We start from the raw sequence: 23,468 nt of genomic DNA on the forward strand, positions 1-23,468 counted from the left end.
CTGGGACACTAGTGTTTATCCATAATGTGACACAGGACAGAAGCAGCCAAATGAATTCTGAGGTGTTCAGAGACATACTGTCTGCTCAAATCCTGCGTGCTGGGATTGTGAATTCCAAGACGGAAGGAAACACAATTTAAATAACAGAAACCAGTATGATGTCTGAAAGGCAATATTTTGTGTATCATATGGTTGAAATGGACTTCACACAATTATAACAGAATCATGGTGAATTGTTACCAGAGAGCATTTATTTGCATTTTTGTCCAAATACAGATTATTTCATAAATATTTGGTGTTCTTTAAATAAATGATGCTGTGTGACTTCACAGCTGGAATCTGACAGCACACAATCAATTCATTAGAGAAAAGCATGAGATTTCTATAGAAAGGCAGGGCAGCTTCCACATAACATGTTCAACCAGTATCTTCTGTCACCAGGATGATGATGAGCTACAGTAAAACAATACATCTTACATGCTTTCCAATCAGAACATCTCTATATACAAGCAATAATTTAACAAGGAAAAGTGCATCCACCGTAAGATGTAAGATCTTTAGAGTAAACATTCGGTGTATAATGTAAGTGCTGACTGAATGGGGACTGAATGATTTAACACTGCAGAATGTGTAGCAATGATAGAGGAAATCTCAATTGCTAAAATACAATGTCCTCACTAATAAAACAATGCTATACTGTATGCTGATAAGGGGGAAAAAAGTAAATATAAACCAAAAAAATGTACTATACTCATTCAGAAACTAGTGAAAATAAGTGATTTATTGAAAAACCCAACATTTTGAGTTCTGCTTTACCCTTACTCAGAGACTTCTGGTTGGTTCCTGAGGAAGAACACAGCAGAGCTCAAAACGTTGGATTCTTTTCAATAAACCACTTATTTGCATACGTTCCTAAATGAGTATAGTACCTTTTTTTTGGTTTATATATACACACACACATACATACATATATGCGTGTGTGTATTTTATATAGATATAAGGGATACACCAAATCCAATATTCAGTTTGGGATTCACCCTTTTATCTGCAGGATTGGGATCTGGCCAACTCCAAGTGCCTGGTTGTGAATCAATTTGCATATGGTTTGGGTTCCACAGAATCCCAAAATAGCAGATTTGGTGCATCCCTAATAGATACACACACATATCTATTACCCACACAGGTCTGCACTTGCTGTTGCTAGCTTTAATTTATAATTTCTTGTAAAATAAACGGCATTAATTAATAGTAGGGAAACTGCAATGCTCCGAATTACTAATCAGTAGTAAACGATACACAAGTTTAGGGGGCAGGTTGGGGAAGTCCTATGTGCCTTTTCTATCCTGCTCCTTATGAATTCAGTGCTACCAAACACCAGCAGCACAGCATTCATGGAGGGAGCATATCTGTTGGTGCACTTGTTAGGGGCAGGGTGCAAAGTGCAAATGTTGGCTTGCATCTTTTTTTTTTTTTTTATTATTTTTTTTTTTGCACTTGAAATTTGTAAAGGAGCACTTATGTGTTGTGCTGAATTTTCATGTCTGTGCTATAGAAACATTCCTGTGCACTGGAACCACATGGTTTTACTTGTGAAAATAAACTCGGGATTCCTCCTCTCTGTATATTATTGGATGTTATTGTACCAGAGTGAGGATATAGTATTTTAGCAATCAAGCACCAATGATGGGTTAAAACCAAAACAATTCTTACCTGTGTTTAAACAAAAGCACAAACACAATGCATATGGGATACTTTTCCCCCACAGAAGAATAAAATATTCACATAAGAAAATAAGGCAGGCAAGCACCACACCACCCCCCACAAAAAATCTACAAGCAGATTCATCAAATACTGTACTGGGGAATCCAGAAGGACTGCTGATAAATCTGCCCCATACTTCCTTCACTTTAAGGTTTTGTACATTTCCAGAGCTACGCAGAGATTTACATTTCTATACAAACACCAGGAAAACACAACAAACAGCATTCATTTGAATAATTTCCAGTAATGTTGCATCTATTAAGTGGATCTTGTAATGTGGAATCAACTCACCCGTTCCATAACTTCTAATCAAATTGTACAGCCTCCTCTTGTTATTGTAAACCTCAAAACCAAAGGGGTAATGTGGTAACAAAGATAAATATTTATCCTGGTCAATCAGTTTTTTGTATTATTTTGCTAATTTTCCTTCTATGCTCATTTGTTTTATAGGAGCTCTTACCTGCAGGTCACAGATATTATGAAACAATGCCACATATGTCAATCCTTAGGTTGGGGTTTTCATGAATATAAAGAAGAATAAAGGAGTATTCATGAATTTCATACTAAAACGCCTTTAAACTGGGCACTCTCCTCAAGTTGGGGAACCATATCCACGACACTAATAAAAGCCGTTTGGTTGCTTCGGGTTACTAGCCAGAAAACAACTCTCAATCATACTAGAAAACGGTTTTGTCTTGTGATAAAATGATGCAACAACCACTGGGCACTGGTTTAGGCAACACATAAACATGGTGTTCCTAGGAAAATGGTCCCTTAAGTTCCCTTTTACAGTACGGGGAGGGGGGATGGTAAATGGTGACAAACAAATTGCTGTGAATTAGAAAACTGAAACTGATCAAGTGGAAGCAGAGAGACCAATAGATGTGAACAGATATATTGTACAAGAGCGATTAGTTGCAGCTTCATGTATGTGGTTTTGTGTGGACATATATTTATCTGCGAGTGGTTGGTGCATGTATTGATTATATACACACACACACATATAGACATATACATGTATTTTATAATAGTATTAAAAGAGATGCATTGGGTGACTGTGCTGACCTTACCATTTGTGATATAAATGTGCTATACATTAAATGCAAGTCCATTTCACTATTTAAAAAAAAAATTATGTTCAATTCATTATCAAGAAAATCAGAATTTATGGGACAACGTATTTTAAGGTGACTAGTGGCCAGTTTACGTCACCCCAACTGACTTGTACTTCATTTTCAGCTATTTGCAACGTCACCAGGAGGAAAGACATTTTTACCTTTTTGTGCTGGGCTGCATTACGGGCGGAGTATGTATACTAATAATTTCCCTGCATGCTTTGTGCTTAATGAAAAGCAAACACCCCCCTCCCACCCAAATCATTATGCAAAAAACTAAGCAATAAAATATACCTGAATGGAGCAAGGTGGGGTTTTATGCTAATGCCACAGTTTCCCAGAAATGTTTCATTAATAATGGTTTAAAATTCTCTTTTACAAGGAAGGTCTCGCTATAGAACTGAAGATTTCTATTGAGATATTTCATAGATTCAGTGCTGCATTTCATATGGGAGGAAATATTATTACGTGACAGGTGACCTGCATATTGTAAATGCACACGTCTGTGAGGTCGAGAGAGGGAATATATCAATAGTTACATATATATATATATATATATATATATATATATATAGCTGATAAAATTATATGCTGCTCCAGTATAGCTTGCTTTTGGAAAAGAAATTAATACATCTAATGTGATCGCAGCACAAATTATACAGCAGCAAAATATAGTGAATAGTTGCGTACGGAATTTATAGACATCTGCCTGGCAGATAAATGAAGGCAATAAATGAAGGAGAGGTTGCAACATGGGCTGATTAGATTCCACAAAATGAGTACAAAATTCTTGAAAATCCAATTGTATGGAGCTAAGTATTTTCCTATATAGGGAGAAAAGAAGAAGACATTATGAGCTGCTACTTGGGAAGACATGGAAGGGTACATAATAATGACACAAAAGTCAGTGTTACCTAGTCAGGCGGCATCTGCTATTTCTCTTTATGAAGGGCTTCAATAAAAGCTTCAAGTTTTTCCTGGATTTCTCGAACTTTTTCTAAACAGAAAACAGATTCAGAGATTCAATTCAGTGGGAATGTTTTCTAAACAAGCTAGAGGTATTATAACAATACATTCCCTATTTTCAAACACAATATTTTCAAATGACAAGCCTGACCTCAGACCCAGGAACACAACAAAAAGACAATAGACGTTGTTCTAATTCTACCCATGTGTTTAGTTGGTTTAACAAAAAAACATTTTGGAACAACACCACCACAAATGTCAATTTGGCACCATTATGGCATGCTAGTTGTTATATTCAGACTTTGAAATATAGGAGCAATATGGTCATGAAATAATTGCACGGACCTAGGGGAATATTTATGTAGGGGTTGGAAACACACCACACATTGCCACTTTACAAACACGACACACCGTGTAACCTCACACATAGTTTTACGGCTGTGTAATGAATTTTGGTGTACATGAAGCATTTTTGACAATAGTCGGATGTAAAAAAAATACACGCTTTTATAAAATGTGTAATCTGTTTAGTGCATAGTTCTCTGCACCACACATGCAAAAAAATCCTGCAGAGCTTTTGAACCGCAGAGTATCTGCAGTGTGGGGCCATGCAATGCCTGTAACTGTAATGCACCCACACTTGCATTAATAAATGCACTCATGAGAAATGAATACAGCATGGAGGCAGTATTTGTTCTAAAAAATCTTGGTACACGTATGGGACTTGTTATCCAGAATGCTCGGGATAACGGGTTTCCAGATAACAGATCCCATACCTGTATGTGTGTGTGTGTGTGTATATATATATATATATATATATGGTTGCTATGCGTTACTGACTATGTGCAGATTTGCTCAGTGTTTATAAATGAGTCCCACTGTGTTTTACTGACCCACCCACTAACAGCAGTCAGGCTGGATGCTAATCACATTTCCCCATATAAATTTCTGAATACTAATAGAAATAACACAATAAACTCAAACACATTCTCCCTAGTCAACTGTAGGTGAATGTTCTGTGGTACATTAGGCTACAGATGAATGAATACATACAAGGCATGAGTGGAATTGTCACTGGAGGGGCATTTACAAGGGTTGACGAGGGTACAACAGGGACATTGAGGTCTTTATGTCATACAACGACTCTGTACAGTGAAATCTCAATATTACATCTGCCATTTTTAATATTTCCTCACATTCTACACTTTTTTTGTGGTCCCACCAGCTTATAATGCATCCCCCTGATTTGATTCCACTTTATCTGCTTCCCTGAAAAATGGTTGTTCTGCCGTATAACAAATAATAAATCAATGGTATTAGCACACACTCCAGTCGCAGTTGCGGTTTACTTACACAAAAAGCAGCATCACAATAGCATCATATAATGAAGCATTTTCTTCTTAGCAAGACTTCTTGGATGCTTAGTTTTTATTCAAACCGTTACATGAATCTTACATTACTATTATTTTGATGGTCCATTAGAGTAGAGTTTCCTTTACATAAGTGCAAACTGCTTTTGAAGAGTGAGAATTTACTAACACGTAGGGCTTAAATGAGTAAAATAGAAACAAAATCTCAAAGGGTCCCATTTCCCTAAATTCACATGGTTTGAGTGTAAAGCACCTGTTACATTCTTGTCACCCATTCCATAATGATTACTAGCCCTTTACACACACTTTTATCTTCCCTTCAGAAGTTGTAGCTTTGGATCAGTCCCTACAAACAACGGTCAAAATGGAGATGGAAATTCTATACTGAAATGTTATGCCCAGGATGCTGAACAAAAACAGGATTTTTTATACTTACCGTTAAATCTGTTTCTCTGTGATCAATAGGGGGACACAGGGACGATGGGGTTAAGCTCCACCCTCCAGGAGGCAGGACACTTACTAATAAATTTGTGGGCGTGCCTAACCGGCTTAACCCCCACACTCCAGCTTATCCAATCAGTTTGTCACAAAAAAAGCTGTAACAAGATTACGTAATAATCAAAATAATAATAACCCACGTAGAAGGTAAATCAGGGAATTATCCCGACATGACCAAACGGTCAATAAACAAAAGTTTTAGGGCGGGCCGCCCTGTGTCCCCCTATTGATCACAGAGAAACAGATTTAACGGTAAGTATAAAAAATCCTGTTTTCTCTGTCATCATAGGGGGACACAGGGACGATGGGGACTTAACAAAGCAGCCCCCAAAACAGCAGGGCGGGAAAACGAATTAACCATTACTTCAGCACAGAATGTAGCACCTTGCGCCCAAAAGATGCTTCAGCTGAAGAAAAAATATCAACTTTATAGAATTTTGAAAAAAGTATGTACAGAGGACCAGGTAGCCGCCCTGCAAATCTGGTCCAATGAGGCCGAATTACGCCAAGCCCAGGAAGCTCCGATTGCTCTTGTAGAATGAGCTCGAACTCCCTCCGGTGGAATCTTCCCTTTGGCCATGTATGCCTGTCTGATGGTCTCCTTGATCCATCTAGAAATGGTAGCTTTAGATGCAGGATGACCCTTCCTGGGCCCTGATGGTAATACGAAGAGAGTTTGAGACCGTCGAAAAGACCTTGATTTTTCAATATACCATCGTAAGGCTCTAACTACATCTAAGTTGTGTAGCCGACGTTCCTTATCATTCTTTGGTTCCGGACAGAGAGAGGGAACAACAATGTCTTGGTTGATGTGAAATGACGAGACCACCTTAGGAAGGAAAGACGGAACTGTGCGTAGGACTGCCTTATCCTTGTGGAACACTAGAAAAGATGGATCTGCCGATAGTGCACTCAGTTCTGACACTCTTCTAGTGGATGTAATTGCCATTAAGAACACTACCTTCCAGGTAAGCCAAGTATCTGAAATAGATCCCATCGGTTCGAATGGTGGATCCAGAAGGGCTTCAAGAACAACATTCAAATCCCATGCTGGAACTGGAGGCTGATATGGAGGAACTATATGTGCCACTCCTTGTAGAAAAGTGCGTACTGTATCATTCAAGGCTAGTTTGGACTGAAATAGGATTGACAGAGCTGATACTTGTACTTTCAGAGAGCTGAGTTTTAGACCTCGCCTGAGCCCGCGCTGCAGGAAAGACAGAACTCTCGGAATGCTAAGCTTGTGAAAGGATAGATTGAACTCCTCGCACCAACTCCGATAGGATTGCCAGACTCTGTAGTATGATTTTGAAGATGAAGACTTACGAGCTCTCAATAATGTGGCAATAACTTCTTCTGTTAACCCTTGTCTTCGCCAGATGTCTGCCTCAACAGCCATCCCGTCAAAGCGAACAACCCTGGGTTGTGATGTGCCACGGGCCCTTGGAACAGAAGGTCCGGCCTGTTCTCGAGACGTATCGGTTGTGCTATTGACATTTCCTGAAGGTCGTAAAACCAAGTCCTCCGAGGCCAGTAAGGAGCCACCACAATTACCGTGATGTCTGACTGTCTGATCTTCTTGAGGACTCGTGGAAGCATGGGTAGCGGAGGGAATATGTACGCTAGACTGAACTGCCACTTCTGTGTCATGGCATCGACCCCTGCTGCCAGTCTCTCTCGGTAACGAGCAAAGAATCGAGGCACCTTTGTGTTGTTTCTTGACGCCATTAGATCGACCTGTGGTTGTCCCCAATGGAGTACTAGTTTTGCAAACACTTCTGGGTGAAGTTCCCATTCTCCCGGATCTAGACGAATTCTGCTGAGGTAATCTGCTTTGGTGTTTAGAACTCCTGGGATATGGATCGCGGACAGCTGTACTTCGTTGGTTTCTGCCCAACTGAGAATTTGTTGAGCTTCCAACAGCGCCGCTTTGCTGCGAGTACCTCCCTGGCGATTTATGTACGCCACTGCGGTAGCATTGTCGCTCTGTAATCGAACCGGACTTGCTTGTAATAACTCTGTCCATTCGGCCAGAGCTAGTCTTATTGCCCTTAGCTCTAAGATGTTGATTGGAAGTTTGGACTCCCTTGGAGACCATTGACCTTGGGCAGACAAGTTGTCCCAGGTTGCTCCCCAACCCCTCAGACTGGCATCTGTGGAAATTATCTTCCAATCTTGCGTCGCCCAGGATTGACCCTTGGAGAGATTGGTCGGTCGCAGCCACCACTGGATGGCTACTCTTGTCGACTGAGATAGATTGAGCTTGCGAGTGAGAGCTCCCCCTCTCCATGACGTTAGAATGTTCGCTTGCAATGGTCGTAAGTGAATCTGTGCAAATGGAACGGCTTCTATGGTAGCAACCATGAGTCCCAGTACTCTCATTCCTAGATGAACAGTTGGACTCTGATCTCGGAGGAGTAGACGGACTTGCTTCATGACCTTCATTTGCTTGTCCAATGGAAGATGCACCATTTGTGTAATGGTATTGAACTCGAGACCCAGGAATGTCATGTGATGACTGGGTCGCAAATTGGACTTCGACCAATTTATGGTCCAGCCAAAATTCTGCAGAAGACTGATTGCCTTGCTCCGATCTTCCTCTGCCTTTTCCTCTGATCTGGCTTTCAGAAGCAGATCGTCCAGATAAGGAGTGACTGAAATCCCTTGCAGACGTAATGCCGCCGCCGATACTGCCATTAGTTTTGTGAACACTCTGGGGGCTGAAGAGAGTCCGAATGGCAGAGCCACAAACTGGTAGTGTTGGTTCCTGAATGCGAATCGAAGGAAGGAGTGATGCGGCGGCCAGATTGGTACATGGAGGTACGCATCTCTGATATCGATAGACATCAGCAGTTGATTTTTCTCCATCCCTCTTATCACTGATCTCAGAGTCTCCATTTTGAATCGTACTGATCTGACGAACCTGTTCAGCTGTTTGAGATCTAGTACCGGCCTGAAGGAGCCGTTTTTCTTTGGCACAATGAAAATGTTGGAATAGAATCCGGAAAATCTCTCTGAATGTGGCACTGGAACAATCACTCCAGTTTGTTCTAAATTTGTGATGCAATTTAGAAAGGCAGCAGCTTTGTCTGGATCTGCAGGAACCCTGGACATGATGAATCTTTTGCCAGGAATGGTTGAGAAATCTATGTGGTAACCTTCGGAAATAATTTCGTTCACCCACATGTCTGACGCATGGTTGATCCACACCTCCCGGAATTGGAGTAACTTGCCCCCAATACGCTCCCCCGACTCCGGAAGGGGTACCCCGTCAGGCTGACGAAGACTTATCTGCTGCGGGCTTGATAACCGGTCGATTGGTCTTCCAATGCATGCGACCTTTGTCGTTTGTTTTGGCTCGAAAGTGTGACCGCTGTGGTGAATTGTTTCTTCGTGTGTATCGTCTACTTGAGCCACGAAAAAACCTTCCCCGTCTGGTGGAAGTAGTTGTTTTACTTTTGGCCTGTGGAAGAAAAGTGCTTTTTCCTCCCGTCGCCTGCGAAATAATTTTTTCGAGCTCTTCACCAAACAGGCGCTGTCCCTTGAATGGAAGAGATGTCAAGGACTTCTTAGAACTCAGATCTGCTGACCAATTTTTCAGCCACAATGTTCTACGTGCTGCAACAGAAAGAGCGGAAGTACGTGCCGTGACTTGAACTGTGTCTAGTGCGGAGTCGCACAAATAAGCCGATGCCTCTGCTATCGCATTGGCTGATGATAACAGATCGGATCTGGAAACTGCATTCTGGATGTCCTTGACAAGCGATTCGGACCACGCTTGTATTGCTCTGGCCACCCAAGCCGAAGCCAGGCATGGGCGAAGAGCTGACCCAGACGAAGAATAAATTGACCTAAGAAAACCTTCCAATCTTCGGTCAGATGGGTCTTTGAAGGATGCCGCATCTGTGACTGGCAATGTAGTGGACTTGGCCAATCTTGATACAGGTGCATCAACTGCTGGGGGATTAGTCCACTTTTCTACCAGATCTTTCGAAAATGGATAAGACTTAGAAAATTTCCTAGTCGTCTGAAACTTTCTTTCTGGAACACTCCACTCTTCTTGTATTATGTGAAGAAGATGCTCATGAGAAGGAAAACAAACTTCGGATTTTTGCTTCCTCTTGAATAACCCCAAATCATCCTGGGATTTGGGCGTTTGTGATATATTCAACACATCCATAACACCCTTAATAATACCCTCCACATCATGCTGACTATCATGATCTCTGTGGTCCTCCACAGTTTCTTCCTCCTCCCCAGACGAAACTTCAGAAGGAAGTAATTCTCCCTCAGATTGTGAGGATGCCTGCTCAGCTGCAGATTCGTCAGACAAACAATGAATAGACGTAGTAGGCACTTTAGTTTCTTCAGACCGCTTTCGCTTAGAGCTAGTCTTTTGATCAAGTCTGGCTAACATTCTTCCTAAATTGTCAGCAATAGAGGGAAGACCCTGCAAGGAAGCAAGGGACTGTGTTAAATGAATGGCCCACAATGGTGCTGGCACATCAGCATCTGAGCTGAGCCCCTGACCTTGAGAAATACTCTCCCTTGAAGGATTCTCTGGCTGAGCCGCTGGAGGGCTTGAAACATCCTCTGAAATGAGCGCTGTACTCTGCCCCACTAAACAGGACTTACAGAGCGGCTCCCCCTGCCCTCGAGGCAGCTTAACATTGCAATTGGCACAGGCAAAAAATTTAATCTGCGCTGTTTTGGCAGCCTTCCCCCCTGCCCTGGTGAATAACCCCTCTGACCTACCTTCTGCCATGGAGATTGGGTAAGTAGGAGTGTGTGGGGCAGTCAGCAACCGCTTACAACTCGCTAGCACTTGCAGGAGCGGAGAAATGGACCATCCGGTGCGCAGCAGAAGCACTATGCGCAAGATGGCCGCTGGAACGCATACGCGCATGCGCACAAGTGCGCAAAATGGCCGCTGGAACGCATACGCGCATGCGCACAACGTGCGCAAGATGGCCGCCGGAACGCATACGCCGCATGCGTTCCAGCGCAGCGCGATCCGGCCCTCTCCCCCCTCAGCCGTCTCCTCACTTAGACAGAAGGCGCAGCGAGCGCCCAGACACAGCATGGAGGGAAAGAACCGGCCAGTACAGGAGCACGCCCTGCACCTCTTACCAAAACAGTAAGGATAAGGGGGGGAACGGGGGGAGGGCTACCGTGCTAGGGGGGAGGCTGCCAAGCCAGACCTGTGAGGTGAGTTGTTATGCCCAAGGCAGGTACTCACCTCGTGCCCATCCCGGCCAGACCATCTGCCATCGCCAAACTTAGCAGGGATACGTCTGGGTGGTCGTTATAGCCTATAGCGGCTAGAAATGACCCCGGTGGGCGGAGAAATACTGGGACTGTACTAAGGACAAACATGCGCTGCCCAGAGTAAGACCACAGAAAGAGAGTAGTCATCCTTGACTAACATCGCTGGACGTCCATCCTCCTGGTAACAGGACACTTAAAAAACTGATTGGATAAGCTGGAGTGTGGGGGTTAAGCCGGTTAGGCACGCCCACAAATTTATTAGTAAGTGTCCTGCCTCCTGGAGGGTGGAGCTTAACCCCATCGTCCCTGTGTCCCCCTATGATGACAGAGAAAGAAATGTTGAAGTCTTGTGGTTAAAACATTAACACTATCAATGCTTTTCTTATAGTAAGTAGTAAACATCTAGCTCTGACTATACCAGAAACAAGATATTGAACAGAAGGATTATTTTATATATGTTACATATGTTACTGAATGAAAATGTCAGATGTTCACGACAGCATTAAAGCCCTCGCAGAATCAGTAGGAGTAATAAAGGAGTAAATAAGTTAAATATGTCTTTAAGACTTCTTCAGGAGTTTTATGTTTAAAAGGTTGTCTTTACAGACTCTTTACATATGCAAAATGAAGCCTAAATTAAATTGGTCTTAAAACCAGACCTGTTATACAGAATTCTTGGGACCCGGGGTCTTTACGTAATTTGGATCTTCATACCTTAATCCTAATAGAAAATCACGTAAACATTAAATAAACCCAATAGTCTGGTTTTGCTTCCAATAAGGATGAATTATTTCTTAGTTTGGATCAAGTACAAGGTATTGTTTTATTATTACAGCGAAAAAGAAAAGGAAATCATTTTTTAAAAATTGGATTATTTTGATAAAATGGAGTTTATGGGAGATGGCCTTTCTGTAATTCAGAGCTTACTGGATAACGGGTTTCCTGATAACAGATCCCATACCTGATATAATACTGATATAAAATTACTTGAAATTTAAAATGAAATATGCTGTTTGCATAAGCACAATGTACAGGTAAGGAATCTGTTATCCATAATCATGTTATCCAGAAACTACAAGAAGACTATAAAATGAACGAATCCAGAAAGTTTCGAAATACAGGAAGGCCAACTCCCATAGATCCCATTATAAGCAAATAATTCTAATTTTAAAAAATGATTTCCTTTTTCTCTGTAATAATTAAACACTACCTTGTACAAGGTCCCAACTAAGTCCCATACCTGCATTTAATTGTCACACTTGTGGTGATGGCATCTCTGTGCTGTGGAGCTGCTTCTCATCAATAAGGATGGGACATTTTGGTAAAAGAGAAGGAAGAATGGATGGTACAAAATGCAGGAAAACACTGCAAAAGAACCTTTCTCAGTCTGTTTAAAGGGCACCTATTGGGTAAAAATGTTATCCCCAACCAAAGGTGTGGGCTAATTGAGCTTTGGTTGGGGATAACAGTAGGGGGGATAACAGTAGTTGGGGATAACAGTAGTTTGGGGATAACAGTAGCTATCTGGTTGGAGATAACAGTAGTTTTCTTTAAAAAAAATGCCCCCGCCAGCGCTATGATACCTGCATCGGAGGGAGCTCCCGATGCAAGCAGCCATGTCCGGTCACTTGCAATTCGGGCAGCTTTTCATTATGCGAGTGACCAACTAAGAAACTGTGGAATAACAGAATAAGTGCAAAAACAGGGGGTGTGCACCAATAAAGCTAATTGAAAAACTCACCTCAGACGGCAGCACCCCACCAGTTACCAGGGGCCACAAAAGTCGCTCCAGGAAACTTTATGGGGCAGATTTATCAAGGGTCAAATAGTAAATTGAATTTTGGAGTTTCAAAATTCACACCGAATTTTAATCCCCCTATTCGAATTTGAATGTGAAATTTATCACACCTCGACCATGGAAACAGTCCTAATTGCAATATTCGCCACCTAAAACCCGCCGAGTTCATGTACAAGTCAATGGCAGAGGTCCGTTGAGCCATTTGGAGGTGTTAATGGCCTTCCTGACATTTTTTTTTTTTTTCCAGGAGAAAAACGTGATTTGTATGAATCAAATACGTTTCAAATTTTCAGGTCAGAACCATTCAAATCGAATATTAGAAATTCAATTTTTTTCTTAAATAACCTCTATTCGAATTAAAAAAAAATTCAGATGAATTTGAAATGTGACCTTTGATAAATGGGCCGCGTAGTGCAGAGAACGCAACTGTGCTCCATGCACTAGCGTTGTGGACCCCATGGAAAGGTGAGTTAGGGGGCAGCAGCAGGAAAGCCGACTCAGGGCAGCCGGGGGTAATAATCACCCCTGTGCAAAGAGGTCATGAGACTTACCTGAACATGAGTGCAAGGTTGTTCCTTATAGCTTTTATCTAGAAGATTATAGCAGCCTTTGAAGGGGGAAAAAAACTGCGTGGGATGTTAACATTATCTGCACGAACAGGAGAGTCCGATTTTAGGATTTCCTGCTGAGCATGAGAATGTAGGAAACATCAGTTGTCTATCTATCCCTGATCAGAACACACCTGAGCACACGTAGCCGCTCCTTTACAACTGCCGCTATGGACAACACGAGCCATTTTATTATGTTTGCTCTTCAAACACAATATCACTATTGTTTAGGGGTGTACATGAAACCATATAATGCCTAAATAGTCTGCAAATATACAGGGTCATAAGCAAAGGTTAGTATTTCTTTAAAAAAAATCCTGCAGGCAACCCCCGCACCAGCAAACAGCAGATGGTTGGTATATGCAGCATCATAAGCTGAACTAGAACTGGCGCCTTGATAAAATACAGAATCCAAGATGCCAATTATCCGAAGTTTCACAATGATACATCAGAGTCTCATGGTAAAGTGATTAGTCATTGGATAAGTCAATATTCCAAAAAAAGTACATAATTTATTATGGATTAATGACAGTGTTAACAAAAATGCTACCTGGATGGTGTTTTCACTTTTGCAACCTCCAATTCAACCCAAAACTACGAGACAGGTTTAAACAAGGGAGATGCTTGATATCAAAGAAAAAAAATGCATGTGAAGATTTTTGGAATTTTATCAAATTTCTTGCGAATTCTCTCCAAAAAATTTTGAGTGTTTTCAAGACCAAAAAAAAAATTGGCAAAATAATAATAAATGCACTTGTTGAGAAATGCTAACAAGGTATTTACTAGGGATGTTCCAAACTCACTATTTTGGGCTTTGGCTGAATCGATCGTGAAAGATTTGATCGAATCCTGAAACAAATCAGAATTTGCATATGCAAAGGGTAAAGAGAACTGCGCTCTTGGTTAAATATTTCTTTACTCGGTTATTTGTTTGACGAATAGTCACGTCATTTTAAGGATTCCCCCAAATTTGAATCCTGCTGAAAATGGATGAATCCTGGCTAAATTCTGAACCTTTTTTATGTGACAAAAAGTCATGTGATTTTAAGGAGTCCGTTCCCCAAGGCAATTGAATTCAGCCGAATCCATATCCTGCTGAAAAAGGCCGAACCCTGGCAAAATCCCAAACTGAATTCTGGATTCAGTGCACCCCTAGAATTTACTTTGAAATTTTCCTAAAGCGGTCTTTATAAGCCCATAACATTTACATCGAAAACAATATTTATAGAATTTTATATATTACTGGACATACTGGGAATCTCTATATTTAAATGCACAACCCTATAACACAGGACTGATTTGTCATTTCTCTGAGAATTAAGAAAGAAAAAATAAAGAGTAGAAACCACCCAAGCAGCTTACTCGGTAACAGAGCAGTGATTATCACCTGCAAGAAAAGATTTATAAGAGGAGGGCTACAACCTTTTCCTTAAAGACAGTAAAACAGACGGGCAGTGAATGGAGAGGCAGCAGGTCAAGAAAACACAGGGAGGAGACGCTATTCTGCACTGCTCATTCTTACAGCAGAAGAAAAGGGGTCAACATTGTAATGGCATGTCCCAATCCTGGAAAGGGCCCTTTTCCATACTTTCATAAATACACAATAGCTCCTTCACACCCTGTTGTTAACAGTGATACATTTTTGTTTGCCCAGTGGTTTTGTAGTGGCAACGTTAAGTAGCAGGGCTTCTTGAATGAGGGGCTTTGGCTCATTTAGGTCAATTAGCTGGAGTGATCTAATAATGGCAGCCAAATTGTAATTGCTTCAATAGACACAACAGCTGCAGTAGCTGCACCTGGGAACAGCTACAAAAGAAACCATCCCACCCCTTATTAATGAATCCCACTATATTCACGCATTAAACTTAGTTACAGTGGGGAAAATACGTTTTGAACACGTCAACGTTTTTCTCAGTAAATATATTTCTAATGGGGCTATTGACATGAAATTCACACATAGGGGAAAATTTACTAAGCTCGAGTGAATTTTCTAAGTTAAAAAAGTTCGAATTTCGAAGTAATTTTTTGGGTACTTCGACCATCGAATAGGATACTACGACTTCGTATTTACTTCGAATATTCCTTCCACAGCACTTTTCTAAGTTTTTTTTGATTGAATCGAAATCCTTTGATTGATCACTAAAAATAGTTTGAATTGTTCGATCGAATACGCTAAAAATCAATTCGAGGGTCCTCTTTCGAAGTTTTTTTAACTTCGAAATTCTACCCCTAGTAAAATGCCCCCAGATGTCGGTAACAACCCAAGTAATCCACACATACAAATAACTCAAAATAAGTAAAGAAATGAAGTTATGTGTAATAAAGTGATATGACACAGGGAATAAGTACATGAAGAAAGGGAGGTGCAAAAAGCCATGGAAAGGCAAGAAACCTGGCTGGTGTATAAATCCCCAGTAGAAAGTGAAATAAATAATTCCTTAAAGCAGGTACTGACACGTTCCTATAAAAATCATAGGATTGTGTCAGTATCAAGTATTTGCTGCACCCGGAATATTTTCCCTGAAAGCCACCCCGTGGACCTTTGCGAAGCCGACCTGCTCACACTACTAACGGATCTTCTGCGTTGCTTCCGTGACGCTGGGCTGGGGGCGCAGCGATTCTTCCATAGGCTAAAGTCCTGTTTTCATTAGTAATTCGCCTATGGAAGGATCGTGCCGTCCCCAGCCCAGCATCACTGAAACTGCATAGAAGATCTTTTAGCAGTGTCGGAGGGTTGGATCAAAGCAGGTTCACAGGGCTGGTGGGCGGCTTTGAGGGAAAATATTCCGGGTGCAGGAATTACTTGATACGGACACGTTCCTATGATTTTTATAGGAACGTGTCAGTATCGCTTTAACACGGACTTGGAATAATGCTTCCGTATTTCATGTTTACATCAGCTTTAAGTGCAGAATTGATGGAGCTTGTGCTTATATTACAGTGTGTCAGCAACACAGATTTTTATTCTTGTTTCTTCCAAAAAAATATACAAGTTGCCGATATGGAAAGTGTTGCGGTATGACAGATGACAGGAGTTAAGGTGGAGGGGTAACGGGGGTTTCTACAAAAGATAAAATATGCAACATGTGCCAAATAATCAACTTATTTCTTTGTGTTGCCTCAGCTAAGATTTCTCACCTTTCAGTCCAACAGTTAAATTAGCCCTTAAAGGAACAGTAACATCAAAAAATGCTAGTGTTTTAAAGTAATGAAAATATCATGTACTGTTGCCCTGTACTGGTAAAACTGGCATGTTTTCTTTAGCAAGACTACTGTGTAGCCATGGGGGCAGCCATTAAAGCACAGGCTACACAGTAGATAAGAGATAAATTCTTAAGGATCCCACTGTATACTACAGAGCTTATCTGCTGTGTACCCTGTGCCCTTTCTCCTTTTTAAGCTTTGAATAGCTGCCCCCATGGCTACGCAGCAGTTTGTTTATATAAACTATAGTAGAATTTCTGAAGCAACCACACCAGTTTTACCAGTGCAGGGCAACAGTACCTTAGCTTTTCATTATTTAAAAGCACTTTAATTTTTTGGTGTTCCTGTTCCTTTAACATCTTCAGGCAGCGGTGTTGTAAATATAACTGAACCTTTCAGACAAATAGTAATGCACTTAAGTTTGTTCTGTGCAATGCAAGCATCAAATGTGCAAATAACCTTTTCCAAAATAAATACACTGTATATATTTCCACTACATTGACTTTACTGTATAACATTATGTATGCTGCTTCTTGGATGAAGTGCTGACGTCCAAACCGTTCATCTTATACTGAAGGAATAATTGGAGAGAGCATCCCTGGGCAGCTGATAGCCTGTGCTGCATGTCTGGAGCCAAGATATTAACAAGAGGTTTCTTTTTATATGCGACCAATGTGGTCTGACTGAAGGGGAATCACAAGCTGATGGTCAATGGTGTCACATGAACGATTTTATTGCCACATTGGCCTTTTTGTGACCAGCAGCTGACCCAATATCTGTTATAATAGGAAAGTCATGCAGATATTGGCTCAGAGAAGTGATTTTAGTTTGTTACTTATAGAGGAAACACTTAGATACCAAAACTGCAGGCATTACAACTCCAGGCTGGGTAAAAGTACTATATGGGATCCGTTATCCGGAAACCCTTTATCCAGAAAGCTCAGATTTAAGGAAAGGCCGTCTGCCATAGACTACATTTTTTCCAAATATTTAAAAATTCGGTTATTTTTTTCGCTGTAGTAATAAAACAGTATCTTATATTGGATCTAAACGGATATATAATTGATCCCTATTGGAAGCAAAACCAGTCTATTGGGTATATTTAAGGTTAACTTAATTTTCTATCAGATTTCTAGTTGTATGAAGATTCCAATTATGGATTATCTGAAAAATCCCAGGCCCTGAGCATTCTGGATAATAGTTCCCATGCCTGTACTGACTATACAGTTCTGTGACCTTAGAAAAATAATAATTGTGCTAGAAAAGAATTGCCAAGAGAAATTGCATTGATTTTGTTGCATGCATATATGCTTTCTTGCAACACAGGGGCAATGAACTATGTATAAGTCACATACATTCCAGTTTGTTGTGGTCACTTCTATATGGCTGATCGGTGGCATATTTAACTTACAGGGGACACACTCAATAGGCAGTAATGTAATAAGTATACAAAACATTTGTTATGCTTATTTGTTTTGTCTTCAGCAAGAAGCAGAATAATAAAGAGCACTGCCCCAGTTAATAATGAGAAACAGAGGCTACTTAGAAGGCCATTGAGTGGCATCTTGTAACCAGGCAAGTAGAAGAATATGATTATGATCAGCAGCACCAAATACAGAAAGCAGAATCAGAGGCAGTCAGTATAAAGTCCACAGTGGCGGATTAAGGACATGTGAGGCCCCTAGGCTACACTTTCCCCTGGGCCCTCTTCTAGGGCTGGACCTTATTTCGGGCACAGTACGCGCCATGGTAAATATGCTAGTGGTTTCAAGCTTAGGCAATGGCACATGACGCTAGCGTATTTACGCAGTGAAACAAAAATAACAAAAATTATCTCACTGTCTGCAGAAATTATTCCACTGTCTGCAGGCTGCAAAATTTTTTTAAATTTAATTTAAAGAAAAAATTCTCTGCCTGGTGCCCACTGGCACTGACTGCTGCAGCCTGCAGGACCCTGGACCTTGGTACTGATACCACCACGCTGGCTGGCCCCATGGCCCGTTGGGTCCCCCCGCCCCCGTGCCTTGCTTTCTAGCTACGCTAGCTGCCTGGGACTGAGACAAGTTGCAGCACAGTGCAGTCAGGAAACTTGAACTTGGGCAGCAGCTTCTTGGTAAAGAAATTGGCAAGACTCAGAGGAGTGGTGATGATGAATGAGTGTGACAGTGGAGTCACGAAGACGACAGACAATCAGACTGCTTGTCTGCGTCTGACCGAGTATGTGCGAGAGCGCGCTGCACTCAACTCGCTTAAGTAGCTGCGGGTTTTTGCCGTCGCACACCAGTGACGTCACTGATGAGCACCTGCACTTCCACATGAAGACAGTCAGCCCGGCGAGTCTACAGATTGGTTGCACTTGCACACTGTGATGCAGAGAGGCACTGTGAGCCAGTGATGCTGCCGCACCCCTGCATCATGCCTTCAGTGTCTTGTCTCCCAGAGTCCCAGTCAGCAAGCCTGGGGGGTGGGGTGAGAATTTTTTTTTTTTTTTTAAACCCACGGGCCCCTACCACTAATGGGCCACTAGGCTTGCATTAATAACAGTGTTAACAAAATGGCTGCTGCCTACTTGCTGTGATTGTGAATTCCAAGACGAAAATAACCAAGATTTTAATAATTTTTAAAGTGCAAGTTAAGTTTATGTTGCTTGACTAACATCATATAATAGGATTTGGAATTATTTCTGAACGGGACAGGTCCCCTTTAAGAGACAGATATGGAGGGGGGCGTTATTAGAAGGAATACCATTAATCCTAAGTGGTTGCCACAGACACTATGTGCCTTTAATTAGTGAAAGTTGGGATCCACGTGTGATCAATGCATTAGAAGATGATTCCAGCTAAATATGTATTTACAGGCAAATATTCCCATTAATACCAATGCTTTTTTAAATTTCTTTATCTGGTGTTCCTTTATCTTCAGATATATAAGATGCGCAAGGTTTAGTTAAGAATATCTTCAGGCGTATGTTATTCAGCACAAAAAAAAAAAACGTAACTTTTTGCATATGTGTATTTATCAGTATGAATGGTGCCTGTCGCATTGTTACCTCTGTTGAAGCGTTCATAATATATTAGCTGAGAGTCAGATAAGGAGAATGAAAAAGACAAGCCTGTACTTGTATATTTAGTACAGGGGATGACACAATATCTGTTGCCCAGACAATGATGAGGCATCTAATGCTCAAGGAGGAAAAACAGCAAGAGACAGGCTACACGCTCTCCGGCAGCTCCTAAACCTTAGGTTCTCTCTAAATACGCTGAATATTGCCATCTTGTGTGCATAACTGAACAAAATCAGTAGCAGATCATGATGCTGGTACCCAGCGCCTAGAAAATGATAGCGGATAATATTAAATGACATGAGAAAACAGGCTAAAATGTCATTATTCTTACTTAGCATAGACATACTGATGATACATTACTGACACGGATCTCTGCCTCTGTGTGGCTAACATGCTGCAGATAATGTAACACATCGCATAAATACACCGGCGGAGGAAAGGCTAGTCTATCCTGTACCAGTATTTATTTTAAGGGACCACAATGAATGTAATCTGACTGTCACCTCAACCATGGGACCTCAAATGCAAGAACACAAGCATTTTCCAAACTAAATTTGCCAGTGTGCACAGTGACAGTTGGGTATCATTCATTCCTGTCTCTCTGCATATTGTACAGTTCCAGGACAGATATTATGTTGGCAGAGAAAATACACCCAAAGGTGCCTATCACTTTTATTTACACTATGGTCAGTTTCATCTGCAGCCAATTAACCTGACTATATGCTTTGGTGAGAAAAATCCCGACTGCAGGGAGAACATACAAATTCCTTGTGTCCTGGCTGGAATCAAATATAGGACCCCCCCCACACACGGTGCCACCATGCTAGATAAACAGAAACATTCCACACAGCATTTCCCTTTATGTGTCTCACCTTTCTCACCTTCCCAACCAGGTTATTTTTCCTACTCTCACCCCTTGTCCTGTCTAAACGCTCCCAATATTTATCCACGGCATCCAGCTCCGATGCTGAGATTGCTCCGATGCTGAGATTTAACTGAGGACAAATGACAGACACATTACTGACCCTTTGTACAGAAAACCATTTCCACAACTAAGCCAAAGAATAAATATCTTATTGGTTACAAATGTTCCCCTTTTGGATAAAAAAGTCTCAATGTGACAGCCAGCTGCTTGCATACAAAAAATACACACTATTAAGTGCTTTGAAGTTCTGTAAATAGCAGCTCGGTTACTTTGCAGACACCAGGACATGTCTGTATGTCTGTCTCTGATCCCAGGGTAGAAGGAAATGCACCAGTGCAAAGGCCAGAGGAAAACCTCTTGTAAATAGCAATGACAGGACTGAAGACAGATGTGGGTCAGGACAACACAGCTGCAAGAATGGAGCTCTGGCAAATGATACACAGATCTGTGCTCCAGCCTCTCCAGCACAGTGACTAATGCAGGCCCCAGCTTGTAAATCCATACAATTTAGTCACTCATGTAACAATATATCACTGTACATCTCCAAATAGCATATTTTGTGATACTTTAAGATGTATTTTGAACAGCTTAAATAAAACAAATCCTTCACCTTCAATGCTCACCTTTATTTCAGTTCAGCTGTTTTCAGAAATAAAGACTTTTTTCCAATTACTTTTTATTTGTGACTATTTTTTAAATACAGGTATGGGACCTGTTAACCAGAATGCTTGGGACCTGGGCTTTTCCGGATAACGGATCTTTCGTTATTTGGATCTTCATTAGTGATGGGCGAATAAATTCGCCTGGCGCATGGTAATCCTAGGGGTTGACTAATCGGGGGTTGACTAAGCCCGATTAGCGCTGACTAATCGGGTTAGTCCAATATCACACTGCCTTTGGTGGGCATATTAGGGGAAAGATCCGTTCTTTAAAGTGGACCTGTCACCTACACATAAAAAACTGCATAATGAAAGTCCTTTCAAAATTAAATATGGAACCCCCAATTTTTTTTTTATTAAAACATCCATACCTGTTATAAAGGTGTTTAAATATCTAAACTGTCAATCAAATATTACCTGCCCTGCCTCTATGCCCGTGGCACAGAGGAGGGGCAGTCAATTACTTTCACTTTCCATTCAGCACTTCCTACATGTCACTGCTCTCCTCACATTCCCCCTTCCCTCCTCAGGCTCTATATTTGTGTAGGGCACTGCACATGGACATTAGGTCCCCCATTCTGACGCATACACAAGATTTTGTGGTGATACACAAATTACCTTAATAACCATGTCCAGAAAATGGCAGCTGCCTGCTGCTGTGATTGTATAATTCCAAAACAGAAGGAAACACAATTTAAATAATAAATACAGTGTAAGTAAAGTTTATTTTGCTCAACTAACATGATAGAAAAGAATTTGAAATTATTTCTTAGGGTGACAGGTCCCCTTTAAGCGACCTTGCCAAAGGAGGGGATCTTATAGTGTATGGCCACCTTAATATAGTAATTTGAAATTACTTTAAATAGTTATCTCATGTCGTATTTTCTCCCATCACTCAGACACAAAAGAGAAAATGTTAAAAATAATTATATTTAATTATAGTTATACTAAATAAATCAAAGCCCTGAGTTGTTCATAAGTGATATTTCAATAACAGATGTTCCCTGCCTTAATAAAATATAACTTAAAAAGGAATTTCTGGCTGTAAAAGAAGGGACTGGAGGTGAGAACCTGCCTAGCAACTAACACACAATAAAACACTATCACTCTAGGAAACAATAAGGAGAACTTAGCAACCCTGTTGTTAACTGCAGCGCAGAGTCCAAAGCACAGCAGACATGTCTGGGCATGTGCAAATATCCCCATTGCTAGTAGTGCTCTATACTATTTCACTATTTTACCCACAATCCTTTCAAGGATCTGGATTAACATGCACAGTACTATGTACAAACCAGGAAGGAGGTGACTTTATTAACATGTACCGTATATAGGCAGTGTTACAGTCTATGAATAATCAGTGCACAGGTCAAAGCTCTCAGTCATTGAGTAAGAATTCTCCCCCAGTTACAACAGCATATCCTTATATTTCATTCTAAAGCTCTGATCAAAATGCAGGGTTGGCTAGTACTATCACTTAGCTTGAAACTTTTCCCAACACTTTGAAGGGGTATTTGAAAGTGTACCCGAATGAACCAATGTCCAAGAAAGAATGCACCTATGCAAATAAATCAGGGAGGCACCAAATTCAAATCCCAAATCCTTCGTAAAAGATTCAATTAAATACCATACTCAATCCGAACTCTAATCTGCATATGTAAATTTGGGCAGAGTGCACGTCGGCGTTGGGCCCCAGTGTAGATTTTTTTGCAGGGGGGCCCGGCGTACTCTAGTTACACCACTGACTATAAGTGTGGTTTAAAAATGTTTTACCTTCCTTGTCTGTCACATGATTTTAAGGTTCCTGGATTCGGTGCATCCCTACATTAAACACAACACACCCAGCAGTAAAAAAGTTAAGTGAAATCATATAGTGAACATACTCAGAGCTGATTTTGAAAATGCATCATACTCATAGTGTTTCCCGAAATCCACTCTACTAACTGGCGAAAATTCGCCAGCGATGGCTTCGCAGCCATTGCAACACTTCGCCAGGCGTAGATTCGCTAGGACAACGCTAATTTACTAAAATGGGGGGTTGAGTCAGGGCGCCGAACGCTGGTGAAGTTTCGCTGGTATTACTAAGGCAATTAAACTGAAGATGCGCTAGCATTGGCTGATTTGGATACGGTGGGAAATTATAAAGTTGAATGGACTTATATGTTGCTGCAAATATATTACATTACACAAGTCCAGGGAACCTTAATTAAGAAAATAGAGTTGTTATAATGCCCT

General features: G+C 41.1%; 1 protein-coding gene across 5 annotated transcripts in view; it reads right to left on the minus strand.

Annotated features, from left to right (window-relative positions):
• Positions 1–229: 229 nt before the first annotated feature.
• opa1.S (optic atrophy 1 (autosomal dominant) S homeolog) overlaps positions 230–23,468 on the minus strand; it is a 61,452-nt gene continuing 38,213 nt past the window's right edge. For all 5 annotated transcript variants that reach the window (XM_018265675.2, XM_018265673.2, XM_018265674.2 and 2 more), the window contains 2 exons: positions 3,791–3,873; positions 230–3,700 (listed from right to left, as the gene is read on the minus strand). In XM_018265675.2, coding sequence (XP_018121164.1) covers positions 3,809–3,873 — 65 coding nt within the window. In that variant the 3' untranslated portion in view covers positions 230–3,700; positions 3,791–3,808. The remainder of the gene's footprint in view (positions 3,701–3,790; positions 3,874–23,468) is intronic.

Source organism: Xenopus laevis, chromosome 5S, assembly GCF_017654675.1.
Source record: "Xenopus laevis strain J_2021 chromosome 5S, Xenopus_laevis_v10.1, whole genome shotgun sequence".
NCBI lineage: Eukaryota > Metazoa > Chordata > Amphibia > Anura > Pipidae > Xenopus > Xenopus laevis.